Source organism: Giraffa tippelskirchi, chromosome 10 (genome assembly GCF_054371585.1).
Source record: "Giraffa tippelskirchi isolate mGirTip1 chromosome 10, T2T-mGirTip1v1.2.pri, whole genome shotgun sequence".
NCBI lineage: Eukaryota > Metazoa > Chordata > Mammalia > Artiodactyla > Giraffidae > Giraffa > Giraffa tippelskirchi.
Genome location: NC_137284.1, coordinates 8,797,743 through 8,812,252, shown reverse-complemented (window position 1 = coordinate 8,812,252; position 14,510 = coordinate 8,797,743). Strand labels below are relative to the sequence as shown.

General features: G+C 41.2%; 1 protein-coding gene across 5 annotated transcripts in view; it reads left to right on the top strand.

Moving 5' to 3' along the window:
- The first annotated feature begins 5,806 nt into the window (after positions 1–5,806).
- RTN3 (reticulon 3) overlaps positions 5,807–14,510 on the top strand; it is a 64,989-nt gene continuing 56,285 nt past the window's right edge. For 3 of the 5 annotated variants that reach the window (XM_081532824.1, XM_081532823.1, XM_081532820.1), the window contains exon 1: positions 5,807–6,088. In XM_081532824.1, the coding sequence (XP_081388950.1) occupies positions 5,944–6,088 (145 nt within the window). In that variant the 5' untranslated portion in view covers positions 5,807–5,943. Of the gene's footprint in view, positions 6,089–6,331; positions 6,551–12,045; positions 12,050–14,510 lie in introns of those variants that run through there. The other 2 variants (XM_081532821.1, XM_081532822.1) reach the window with 2 other exon arrangements.

Below are 14,510 nucleotides of genomic sequence, written 5' to 3'. Positions count from 1 at the left end.
GTCCCCACCACCACCACCACCTCTTGCATCACCCTTGCTTCATTCACTTGACACATTATTACACTTTCTTTCTTCTGTCTTACCTATAATAACCTACCCAGAACCTCCTTCCAGCCATCTCTAGGCTGTGTGATGCCCTTGATCTGTGTTTCACTCCCAGAGTGATTAGGCCAGCAGTAAAGAAATAAAGATAATTCTACCTAAACTTACCTGAAGAGGTCCTGTTTTGTTTTCTGTTCCCCTGCCCCTTCTGATTCTCTGCAAACTCTCAAGGTTATTTGAATACCTCCTCCAGGCATTATATGTGAGTCTAGATTCAAGCTAAACTAACTGGCCAGCAAGAAACTAGATGTGAATATCAGGACAAGTGGTTACTGGAGTTTCACACTGTATGCACAGAAAGCAGGACCTACAAGATGTTACACAAATCCAAGGCATAATGCAGCATGCTCAGAGAAGGGGGCCAAAGATTAATGACTTGTCACAATTGCAATAAACAATTTAGGAAGTTAAATTTAACATGGTGGTGATGAGCATATAGTGTTAGTCGTTCAGTCATGTCCAACTCTTTGCAACCCCATGGACTCCTCCATCCAGGAGGCTCCTCCGCCCATGGGATTTTCCAGGCAAGAATACCTGAGTGAGTTGCCATTTCTTTCTCCAGGGGATCTTCCCAACCCAGGGATCGAACTTGGGTCTCCTGCATTGCAGGCAGACTCGTTACCATCTGAGCTATCTGGGAAACCCCTATACTCCCTTTCCCCATCCTTCTCCATAAGACTACTCAACATCTAACTTCTGTTTTACTTTTCTTTTTGTCTCTTCCCATTAGAACATAAGTTACAAACAGACAGGAATTTTTGTTTGTGTTCACTGCTTGTATCTCCAATGCCCCCAAACAGTGCCAGGCAGGAAGTAGAAACTCAAATACTTACTGAAAGGATGAATAAAGAAAGTACGTGTTACACGTAACACTGCCGACTCACTTTTTTGTTCCTTTAATACTAAATACCTACTTTTTGCTTTTGAACAACATACCCTGTTCTAATGTGTATTAGTCACTCATTCGTGTCCGACTCTTTGTGACCCCATGGGCTGTAGCCTTCCAGGCTCCTGTGTCCATGGGGTTCGCCAGGCAAGAATACTGGAGTGCTTTGCCATTTCCTTCTCCACTGTTCTATTTTAAGGGTTCCCAATAGAGATACATTGAAATGCACCCTGTCAGGAAGTGACAGCAAATACTGACATTACATCTTGCTCAGTATAACATCATCAAGGTCAATGTCAGCACCTCAGCCTTCTGCATATATTGTAGAAGTTTTTGGCACTCGGAACAACACAATACAAATTATAGGTAGGCTTTAGGATTAGTCGCAACTCAGAAAACAACCCCTGTAAACAAGAAGCCTGTTTTGTTATTATTGTTTCCTTCTCAAGTACTCATGGTTATCAAAACCCTGGAGATACAAAATGCTAAATATTGATAAGACTGATTTGAGCCTGCCTTCAGCCTTCTCACTCATATAGTATGACCAGAGGCTGAGCTTTCCTTGTGGTTTTCAAGAAGTAGGTGACATATAGTTATGTTTGAATGGTCAAGGCCACTGGTTTTGTGGTCAGACTGACCTGGTTCTGAATTCTAGCTCACTAGCTGTATAGTTGGGTGAGTTAGTTAACCTCTTTGAACTCGTTTCATCATCATCTGCCAAATGATTTGAATACTCAAGCCACAGAGTCATCATAGTTAGTTAAATGAGATGTGTTTGGTAATTATGACTGATGCATGATTAGTGCTCAAAAATTGGTAATTGTTATATTCATTCTGGAAAAGCAAAACAAAGTCATAAATATTCAACATACTAAAGTATGTTACAAAGGACAAAAATAGAAAAATTGTTTTCTGCAATAATATCCACTGTGAATCAGGTTCCAAAGCTTTCCAAAAACAGGGTGTTTGTTATGTACCAGGCACAGTGCTAGGCAGTAGCGCTGCCACAATACATAAGGCACATTCTTGTCCTCCAGAGACTCACAGCCTTGTGGGGTAAACGGCCAAGTAAATAACCTTCACTCACTATGCTAGGACACACTTCGGCCTCCTCTCCTACCTCCTACTCGCAGGATCCACATTTAAGCAACAGTCTAGGCACTCATAAGGGACAGACTGGACAACTGGCATTCCTGGGTGTCATTTAAATACCTTACTTTGCTTGTGTATAAAATGAGGGAATAACTTGGTGTCCTGGTTTGTCAAAAGAAAAGTCAATCCTAACTCTTAGGCTGTTATAAGTTGAATATCAGGCCCTCAATATAGTAACAGAATAAAACCTCAATCTACCAGCTGCTTCGTTATTGTTAACTGCAGTCAACAGCACAACTGTCTTAATGTCTTAAAAAGACACTAGAAAAGATCACTAGAATTTGCTGTTAAGGAAAGGAAGCACTATCATTTGTGTTAAAAAGGGTATGTGTGTGTGTGTGCTCAGTCGTGTACTGACTCTGTGATTCCATGGACTGTACACCCAAAGGCTCCTCTGTCCATGGGATTTTCCACGCAAGAATACTGGAGTGGGTTGCCATTTCCTTCTCTAGGGGATCTTCTCAACTGAGGCATCGAACCTGCATCTCTTGCAGCTCCTGCATTGGCAGGCAGATTCTTTACCAATACACCACCTGGGAAGCATCAAAAAGGTAGATAAGACTATAGATTTGCTATATTCACCTTTGCATTTGCCACAAAAAAGCTCCTAACAGCAGTTACCTCTGTGAGTGTAGAGGGGGAGACCAGTGAGTACAGAGAGGTTAGTGATAAAACTTTATAGTATATATACTTTTGAGTATAAACATATATGGCATGTGAATATATTAAATTTTTAATTAATTTTTTCCTTAAAAGTCAAGGAAAAAAAACTGATAATAAAATGACCTAGAAGACGAGGTGGGAAATTAGCTTTGTAAATACTGTCCTATAAAGACAGGACCAAGAAAGATTTCCCAGCTCAGTGCCTCGGCAGTAAAAATTGCTCAGCAGAACTCCTGAGAAATGGCCATACTCCAGTGAGCACTCTTAACAATTCCATCTGAGCCCTTCCCTGCCTGAAAACTTATACTGAATCCTCATAAGCCTTCATTCTTTAGGGCTCTGCTTCTACTTCTCCATACTCTGGCCCTGAAACATCTCCATTTTCTCTCCCTTTTTTGCCAATTCAAGCCCTTGGCTGTAGCCAACCTGGGCTAACTACACCCAAAACATCTCACACTTCTAAGCCTCCAGTCACCACAGAAGGCTGTATGGTCTTGTGTTGTATTAATGCAGCCTGTGGAAGGGAAGGGCAAGAGGGGATCAAATCTAGGCCAAGTTCTTCCAGACAAGCCAGCATTGAAGTTCATCATGGACTGGGCTGGGAGAAAAGCATGCTTTTTTTGTGATTGGTCTGCCCGGAAGGAGGTCTTACTGTATATTTGCAAAAAAGCCCCCCATGCATTTGCTTTGCACCATTCTCTCTTGCTTTTAAGGACCTCCTTACCACTCCAAGCTCCTATGTGACTTAATTTCTTCATAAAACCTCCCAAGTCACTAAAGCTCCCAAATTCATACAATTCACTTGTCATATAATCATAGTGTTATAGTTTTGTGTTGTTTGGGAGTTGTTTTGGCTGCTATTTAATTTGTATTTTGTTTTAACTTGATGTGAGTATGTTCTAAGCCCCACCTAGGTTGTAAACTCAGGACAAACATATTTTTTGGATCCCTCCAGATTTCCCAGAATAGTGTCAAACACACAGCAAATGACCAGTAAACATCTGTGCAACAAATCAGGTACACAAATAACATCCCAACCAAGAGTCAGTCTCAGGAAAACGTACTGGTACAGCAGATGGAGCAGGAAGGAAAGGCAGCTTCAGGAACTGGACCGAGCACAAAGGCCTTTTTTAAAAACATATTTATTTATTTGGCTTCACTGGGTCTTAGTTGAGGCACATGAGATCTTTAGTTGCAGCATGGGGGATCTAGTTTCCTGACCAAGGATCAAACCCAGGCCACCTGCACTGGGAACACAGACTCTTAGCCACTGGACCACCAGGGAAGTCCCCACACAAAGCCTCTTGTGTAAATAATCTGAAGGGTCTAAAGAGACCACCAAGACCACATCAGTGTCTCGATTTTTATCTTCTTTTCTCTCTTTCTAGATATGGAAATAGGGTTCCTTTCCAGGCAGGGTCTGCAGATCCTAGCAACTGCTGTCAGAGTTAGGGAACAGCATCATTCATTTCCTTATCCAGCCCCTAATAATATAAATGCTTAAAATTTATGTATTTATCAGAATGGTAGCTAACTGGTTTGATTATCATATAGGCTTGCATTTCTTTCTGTCATCCAAAGGACAAGCTGCTGCAGTATCAACTGATGCTTTAAATGCTAGAGTAAGATATTTGCCACAAAGTTATTTTGGGAAATATTCTTCTGTGCCTTTTTTTAAGTGTTTCAATGGCCAGAAGTTTTTTCTTTTTTTTTTTTTCTTCTGTCTCAGCTTTACCTGACCTTAAAATCTGTCAAGGGTAGATGTAGTTCACTGCCTGTTCTAGAAGATTTCCACTGGTCAGATTGCTTTCCCTCTCTGTGGCTGCTTGGCTGACTACCTCCCTCTTCATGAGGTTGCATCTTTACAGGATCTGCTGATGCTGCAATTGCCCTTGGGGTCATTGATTGCTGCTTTAGCAATAACAAGGCCTATAGCCTTGATTTTTGTTACTCCTGGTCTACATTTCCCTTTTTAAAAGAATCATGCACATTGCAAATCATTTGGCCAGTTGTAGGTAGAAGGCTTTGAATTTTGCAAGCCAACCAGAGAAGCCAAAAAGAGTAAAATCCAGTACAAACTAGATAGTATCTGGTTTCAAATACAGTTTCCACTAAGGACCCCTTTTAGGCGATGAATAAATTCAATTATATGTCTTTTGTGCCATATTCTCAATTTTTAACCCCTAATTTTACCATCCCATAACCACAGCCAGGCTGTTATCTTCTGGCTCATCTTTCTCATTAGTTTAGCTTTTTCTTTTTCTTCGTTCAGAATGTGTCTTCTCTGTTAGTTATTAGACAGGGAACCGGCAACCTTGGGACCCAAGGTAGACCCCTATTCGGGGAAGAGTAACGAGATAACGTGAAGCATGTTCTGCGGATGCATTGCAATGTTATTGAAATGAGTAATAGTTTTTCATTCTGTACAGCATCTTTCTCCACCTACCAAATGGGAGATCGTACCATCTGTCCCTCATGGTGATGAGGTATTAGGATATATCCAGAAAAATCCATAAATCACCTTGCAGAGTGGGCCTATGCTGTGGTTGGCACCATCGGAGTACGAGTAGGAACGCATCAGACAAAAAACATCGGCTCTGGAATTTGTGGGACAGATATACCCCACTAATGGAAACAAAAAGAAATTTCTATCGTTAAAACACATAATCAGCCTAAGCTAAAACAATCACAGAAAAATCCGTGGAGAAACACTAAGCCGCAGGGCCCCCCTCAACTTCGGCCGCAGTGGTGGGCGGAGCTTGGTGTTTGACCACGCCCCCTGCGCCAGGTTCCCCGAGGGGCGCCGCCCACCCCTCCAAGGCGCTGCGCGAAGCCGGTTTTGCCCCTCCTTCCCTGGAGGAGCGCCGAGGGACAGTTCTTGCGCTTGCGCCCTGCGTCACTGGGCTCAGGGTGACAGTCTCCGCCCCCGCCCCCCGCCGGAGGGCTCTTGTGCGGCTGCGCGGTCGCTCTCCCGCCCTCTCGCGGCGCTGGGCTGAGTCAGTCAGTCTGTCGGAGTCTGTCCTCGGAGTAGGAGAGGCGAGGCGACTTTGGAGAGCCAGCTGCCGGATTATTTTCTCTCCCTTCCCTGTCTCCCGTCCCACATCTCTCTTCACCCCTCTCCCGCCTTTGCTCGTGCAGCCATGGCGGAGCCGTCGGCAGCCACTCAGTCCCCGTCCGTCTCCTCGTCGTCCTCCGGGGCCGAGTCCTCTGCGCCCGGTGGTGGCAGCGGGAGCCCGGGAGCCTGCCCCGCCCTGGGGACGAAGAGCTGCGGCTCCTCCTGTGCGGGTGAGGCGCGCCGGGGGACCCCGACCTCGGGAGGGGGGCCCTAGGGGGTCAGGGACGGCACGTCACCGTCGCGTCCTGGAGGCTTCAGCCCCCGGGAAGGAGCGTCTGAAAATGGGCTAAGGGGGAGGGGGGTGACAGGTCTTGCAGGCGGTGGGGAAATAACGGGGTGAGGGGGAAACAGACTGGGGGAGGGGAGATATTCCTGCGGGTGGGCGTTAACGCCGAGACTGGGCAGGTGGGCGAAAGACGCCAGTTGGGGGGCGTTGGCGAATCGGTCCTCTGAACCGGGGTGGTTTAGTGGAGGATTAGAGAGTCTGAGAGGATCGGGGCAGGTTGGTGGTAGGAGAAATGCCCTGTTAGGATTTTGAGGGGATGGCGGTGAAAGGGTTGGGTTGCATTGCAGGTTTGCAGACAGGTGTTGACATAACCAGCCGTTCATGGTTGTCTTCCAGAAAATATGAGGTGGGTTTTTTTTTTTTCGGTTGCCCGTGGGGAGGATGAGGAAGTTTAATGGAAACACTGAAGCCGTTTTCTGTACTGTTCTCATCCGCCTTTAATAATTTTTTTGTGGCCAGACTCGGAATGCCCGATTTTTCAGAGGCTCGGAGGTAGAAGGAGGCGTGATGAGAATAGCTCAGGGAAGATTTGGGAGGGAGCTGATGACGGTCCAAGATGGATCCGTGACTGCATCTGCAACACAGCCTGCTCTTCACTGGCGCGGCATGGGGGTGGGGACACGAGGTTAGCAGCTTACATTCTAGAAGAGAATAGATAGAGTCTTGCCAAGCAATCGACTTATTTTAATTCCATGCTTTTTGTCGGCTATTATTGATCGAAGTATAACAAAAGGGGGTGTTTCCCGCAGAAAGGGGGGAGGGGGAGAAAATTCAGACAAAGCAGGGGCTGGTGGAACTCCCTTCTCCTCGCATCTCTATGAAAGACTAGGAGGGAAGCTGCAGGCCGCTTTTAGTTTCCATTGTATACACGTCTGCTTGCTGGTGGGAGCTGGCTGGCAAGCTCCCCTCGAGCGGAGATCTGCAGTGCAGATGCCTTCTTGAGCGGAAAAAAAAAAAAAGCACCATAAGCAGGTGGTGGTGGTTCTTAAAGGAACTCAGTCTTTGAAAAAGAAGAAGAAAAGCTTTTTGTCGAAGGACCATAAGCTCGGGGGAATACAGATAATTTTGCTCTTTATTTAGCTACCTTAAAGAATTTTGAGATGTTTTAAAATGCTTCATTGTCTCCTTTGCGAGAATCTTGGGTTGATTTTTCTAAAGAACAAAATATATCTTAGCTTTAAATATATTCTCTAGGTGTTTTTCAAACAGTGGATTTCCACGTAAATGCTTTGGTACCCCGTTTGGATTTTCCAGTGTGGTTATGGACATTTCAGTAGAAACAGTTATCAGAGGAAGCTTCTGCAAGGCCAAGATGAGCTGTCCAGATAAAGGAATGAGGCAGCAAATTTAGAACCCTTGTCCCCTTTAAACCACTACCATCTCTCCTCCAAATTTTTGTGTTCTGGGCAGAGGTCCAGATGAACAGCAGCTTCCTTATATACTTAGCAACTTGGTGTTTTGGCTTTAATCACTTGTCATTGGTTACTCTTCTGTTGTTGGCCCTTTCGTGCATACCTTTTGATTTTCTTGATTTTAAATTTTTGATACACTTGAAAAATAGATACTCTCTCCACCTTGAACTCTTATCCACTGCAAATACGTATTAATAGTGTATAAAAATCTTTAATATAGTTTTAGTGAGTTCAATGCAAGATCCTCATTTGTCAGGTCACTACTTGAAAAGTTTAGCTTAAGACACTGTAGTGTATAGTCAGAATTTCATTGCCAAAGCTCTTCCTCCTTGCTACATGTTTTCTCCATCTCTCAGAGGAAATGTCTCAGGCTTTTGCACCATGAAAATAAGATGAAGTTTGTTATTACAAAATTTGACTCATAAAATGGATTCTTAAAAAATTTACCTTGATTGTTTTAAAAATCTGTAAGTGTTAATGTCAACCTTTAGCTTCATTTTCGTTCACCAAGCTTCTCTTGGTTTTAGAAACTTTCAAAAAATAAGAGTTTGAAAAAAAAAGAAGAGTGAGTGGTCACTTGGTGTCTGCCAGAAACAATTGTGTCTTGACCTGTTTAGTAACAAAGTTTAAAAATTTAGTTTCTAATTAAAAATGATTAGTGATAGGGCTGTCTCATCCAGGGCATTCAGTGTTAGTGCAGATAGCAGTGATGTATGCTTGGAGAAGGTCAGGAGCCAGGATCGGCTTCCCAGATTTCTGCCTTTGAAGAAGAACAAAGATTTCAAAGGCAGAAATTTGAGGTTGAGGTGAAAGATACATGAATAATTAGTGTTCTTTTTAGGATGAGGGTTGCCTTATTAGATATCAAGTATAGATACCTGTCTATTGCCTGAACTTTAAAAGTGGGTTAATAGTTTACTGTCTATAGCCTTTGAAATTCTTTAACTTGCTAGAGACTGTTTTTTATTATTGCTCTGAAAATCATGGTACCAAAATAAAGCTACATTTCTTGTATCTGTTCATGGAAGTTAGCTCAAAGCAAAAAACAGCTTGGACAACTAAAAAAAAACACACACACAAGTTTTTGCTTTAATTACTTCTTTCCTCACTGGTGAAACTGAGTTGTTCCATGTAGTTTTTATGGCTTCATTTTTACACTTTGTTCTAACGTATCAGTCAATCACATGATTATGTAATTTGTATTTTCAGTCTTAACTCTTAAGTAAAAAAAGAACTCTGACTACCTGTTCAGCACTGAAGTCTGTATTGTACACATGTCAGATTGGCAGTGAGTGTGTAATATGGTGATAGACACACAGACTTGAGTCCCAGAGATCCCTCTATTTCAGTCCTGTCTATGCTTATTGACCATATGACCTTGTGCACATCCTAAGCCTCAGGAATGTGACCTAGACAAATTTGCTGCCCTTAAATCCTAACTTTTATTGAATAACAATACCTAGTATTTGATACATCTATTTATAGGTTTAAAATACATAGATAGAACAATTGAACAAGAAGTGAGAAATCATAAATCTTCCTCACAGTACAGGATGCTCTTATACTTTGTTCTTCTTTATAAAAGTGAATTGGTTGTTTCAGCTTTTGACCCCTCATATTTATAAGAGCTGCCACTCCTTTCACTCAACTGACCTGTTAAAGAAGTTGGGGGTGAAGCCAAGATGTTTCATAGCTCGCTTGGCATCAGTATGCTAAGATATTTTCTGCAGCATGCTGACCATAAGTATAGTTATGATACATTGTAAAACTCCTGTCAGTGGAAGCAAGAGGACAGGAAGGGGCAAAAATGGTCATGTAGTATGGTTCACAAATGCTTGTTGATTTGAATGGTTTTTATTCCCCGGGAATAGAAGATATCTTTTAATGCTGTTTTCTTCCAGAGTCAGATTCACAAATAATTTAACCACTCTGATCAAACAAACCAGTCCACATATATTTAACACTTACACCTTCCTTAAATTGAAATCTCTAAGGAATTGTTTATGTAGTAGCTGGTAAGAGCATCGGTGTTTTTATTTTTATTATTTTAGAGATGGTCTGTAAACAAAATGAAACTAATATTATTGCTTTTGTTGTATTCTGTGGTGGTGGTGTTGTCCAGTCCCTCATTCATGTCCAACTGTTTTCTGTGGTGAGGAAATCACATATCCTTACTGATACAGTAGTCACCTGTTTAATCCTGTGCAGTTTATAAGCATTTGTAAACGAAGCTTGGTAGTGAAGGAATTGGTGATGTGTCATTGAAGGGCAGAGGGAACATTAAGGTTTCTAGTTTTGTGTGAGCCAAGACATTGTTCTGTAGAAGGGCACCTCTCTTTAGACTAGCCATAAACCTAGAACTACCATTTTTGTAATTCTGAGCAGAATTACAAAAGCTCCAAATAAATGATTAACTATATGTATTTATTGTATGTATATACCTTATAGTCTGTGTCCAACTTTATTGTTAATGATGAATTGATAACTGCCTCCTTAATTGTACAGATTTATGAAATAAATATAAATTTTGTAGTATAACTTTTTAGATGAAAATTACCAAGTTGATATTATGTTCATATAATCTAAGTCATTCAGGAGTTGCACAGGAGACTGAAGTTTTATCCTGTTTATTTATAACAGCTCTTCTAGAGTTATTTTGGATCATTGGGTATGTTAGAGGTGTTTTTGAAAAAGTACGTAAACTGAATGGGCTTCCCAGGCGGCGCAGTGCTGTGTCGTGCTTAGTCACTCAATAGTGTCGGTTCAGTTCGGACTCTCTGCAACCGCATGGACCGTAGCCTGCCAGGCTCCTCCAACCATGGGATTCTCAGCAAAAATACTGGAGTGGGTTGCCATGCCCTCCTCCAGGGGATCTTCCCAACCCAGAGATTGAACCTAGGTCTCCCACATTGCAGGCAATGGATTCTTTACCGTCTAAGCCACAGGGAAGTCCCCAGGTGGCACTAGTGGTAAAGAACCCGTCTGCCAATGCAGGGCACTTAAGAGGTGCTGGTTCTATCCCTGGGTTGGGAAAATCCGCTGGAGAAGAGAACGGCAACCTACTCCAGTATTCTTGCCTGGAGAAACCCATGGATGGAGGAGCCTGGCAGGCTACAGTCTGTGGGGTTGCAAAGAGTCGAACACAACTGAAGCGACTTAACACGCTCACATGTATATTAAGTAAATTTAGCTGTGATCAGTGTTGCTTATGATTGCATCATTGCAGTGTTTTACTACATATCTGTGACTAGTAACATCTGTTACTAGAGTAGGACATGTTACTCTGTAATACTGCAATTTCAGAGAAAATCCCCTTATTTCTTTTCTTTTTTTTGGTTGCACTCCACCACTTGCAGGAATCTTAGTTCCTCAACCTAGGGACTGAACCCATACTATGGCAGGGAAAGCACTGAATCTTAACCAGTGGACCACTGGGGAACTCCTTCAGAAAATCCCTTTAAATAGTTTATGGGATTTGTGTTTCTGTTTTACATGTTGTTATGGGGTAGGTAATTGTTAGCAGTTAGCTTCCTCTTGTGATGGTCTCTTTAAATTTCAAAGAAATATTCTTATCTGTTTTTTCCAGTCTTTTGGTTCAGTTTTCCTCATAAGCACATCATCATAACCTGGGGGTGGGGGTGTGGTGGTGGAGGCAGGACCTTTCTGACTTCTTCCACATTGGCAGTTTGCCCTTGAGGATATACTGAAAGGTATTCTGAAAAACATTTTTAGCAAAACTAATACGGAGCCACCTGAAAGCATTTCAACAGTGGGCATTGTCTTAATTTTACATAAAAGGCAGAAATACTTGATTTATGTCTTACACTTGTATATTGCTCTATGGTTTAATTTGTGCCAATACATTAACTTAATTCAACAAATATTTAAGCATACATCAAGCATTGTGGCTATGAAGTTAAAGGTAGGATAAAACAGGGATTAAGGATCCAACTTAGTTCTTTCAAATACATACACTGCCTCTCTTTCAAATTTGAAACAACATGTGATAAAAATAGTTCTGTCACCCTCTTAAATTCAGTTGTCAGTTAACCAAGTTCAGTTAACTTAGAAACCTTCACTTCTGGTCCCATGGTTTCTAAGCCAAGTGGCTTTTTGGTCACTTTTCTACAGAAACTTCTCTCATCAGATATATCAGTTATTTTCCACATTATTAAATCCAGTGGTTACTTCCCTTTCTCATTTTATTTATTTATTTTTTAACCTCACTGTGAGGAGTACGGGATCTTGGCTCCCTGACCAGGAGTTGAACCCATGCTCCCTGCGCTGGAAGCATGAAGTCTTAACCATAACCACTGGACTGCCAGATAAGGCTCTCTTCCTCATTTTAAATGCCCTTGATTCCTCTCTTTCCTTTACGCAGCAATCAGCAAATCTTATTGATTCTGCAGTGACTACCAGTTTTCCCAAGCTTCGTCGCTACTACCCTGGTCCAGGCTATTGTCATAGCTCTCCTGAATTACTGCAGTGGCCTCCTAACTGGTCTCCAGACTTTCTCTCTTGGCTCTCTTCAGTCTTTTCTCCACACAGCAGCTGGTGTGAGTCTGTGAAAAATGTTAAGTCAGATCATTTCACTCATTGGCATATGCTCTAGTCACTTCTGATCACACTCAAATTAAATGCTGAAGTCCTTAGAAAGCTTATGAAGCCCTGTAATATCTGGCCTCATCCTGCCCCTTGCTCACCTAGCTTTAGCCACAATGATCTTGTTATTTCTCATACCAGGAATACCTCTCTCAGTGTCTTATTTGCTGTTCACTGTGCCTAGAATGCTCTTCCCTCATACATTCCCACAGCTCTTCACTTTCTCACCTCCCTTAGATCTTTGCCTGGCTACCTTATCGAAATTACATAAGAGAAAAACACCGTATAGGCCTTTCCTGCTTTATTTTTCTTATCACTTGTCATAATTTGTCTTACAATATTTGACTTATTTATTTTGTATATTGTCTGTCTGCCACAAAATAGAAGTTTCATCAGAGTGGAGATTTTTGCTGATTTATTCACTGCTCTATCTCTGATGCCTGTCAGAACCTGGCACAAAGCAGGCCTTTATATTTTTTTAATGAGAGCAAAGACTTTATCATTTTTGTTCAGCAACTAAAACTAATCCTTGACTCATAATAGATGTTCAGTAATATTTATGGGATGGATGACTAGATGGAGAACCTCTACTCCCAGGATAATATGCATATAAATGAAGTATTGCATGAACTTTCACAGATTCATGAACTACTATAAAATCTACTCATAAACCTCAGGTTAAGAAAATTTTGTTTTTGAAAATCAGATTGTAAACTTTGAAAACCTTCTGCAGATGGAAATTGATATATTCATTTCAGTGCTGAGGAGAGATTTTTCATATAAGTGCATAATACTATATCCAAATATACTGTATGTTTAAGATTGTCTTCTTTTACTACTTACTTCTGGACTGTAATATTTTCCACTAATAGCTTTTAATTCAGAAAATTATAACCACTTGAATGCCACATTTTGATGTATTAGAGACTCACTTCTATTAAGAACTCAATAATAAGCTAGTCTGATGTGGCATAATTTTAAAATGTGTTAAAATAAGTCTGATTTCCATCTTCTAACAGAATCTGAGATTTTGATTTAATATGTTTCAAACGTTATTTGCAGAAGAGTAAAATACTCCTAGCAACAGTAAATGTACCACTACTTATAAGTTGGATTATTAAAAACATTTGTAACCGATTTACTATTTTTACACTTCATTTGGTTCTTTGTCAGACTTTCTAATTTTGTTTCTTTTGCAAGAAAAGTTCCACTTATTTTTCCTCTTAGATTGCGTATGCATTTACTCTACATATGTACAAAGAAAGCTTTCTAGCTCTTTAGTGTTGTAACAGAGTGAGCATCTTGACTTCTCCTAGAGTGAAATGCATAACTACTACATTAGTAGGGCTAACGTCCAGACTCAAAGTCTGTTTCCGAAATAACAATTTAAACTCTTGCTAAGGCTCTATAATGTTCAAGCCTCCATATCCTGTGCCTTCTACTGTATGCTGACCATCATATTCTGTGCCTTATGAAAGATACAGGGACATGGAAGATGATCCTTAGCCATAAGGTGCTTCCCGTCCGGTTGGAATTTGTTTCCAATAGCAAATAAGTTGAATGGATATTAGATCTTATTTGGTTTATTGGTTCCAGAGGGCCAAAACATTGTTAACTGGTCTATTTTTACTGTAGTTATGTTAGCTCTAGTAAATTAAAATTATTAAAAATTAGCCTGCCAGTTTATGTAGATTCTCCCCCATGCCTTAAGTGGAGGAAATGCTTAGTAACTTGCTTCCAAAGGGTACAGTATAGAAGGGTGGGGAAAAGTACTGCCATGGAGAAATTTGGCAAACTCTACCTCAGCCAGGGGATCAAAGTTAACATCATCACTGATAAGTCATATTAATAGTATATACCTTGATATGGTATGACAAGGCAGCCCTTCACCTCAGTGAAGGGTTACCCCTCAGTGGTAATCCTCCCTAAAACTCATAACTCTAACGATGAGAAGAACAAGCCCAAATTGAGGGACATTCTGTGAAATACTTGAGCAGTCCTTCTCAAAATTGTCAAGATCATCGAAGTAAAGAAAGCCTGAGAAATTGTCATAGTCCAAAGGAGGCTAAAGAGACATGATGACAAAATGTGATGTGGTTTCCTGGATGGGATCGTGGAACAAGGAGGGGGCATTAGGGAAAAGTTATTGAAATCTCAGGGAAGTATGGGCTTTAGTTATTAGTAATGTATCAATTTTAGTTCATTAATTGTGACAAATTTATCAATACCACCATACTAATATAACATGTTAACAACAGCAGAAACAGTGCTGAATAAAAGCAACAATCCTTT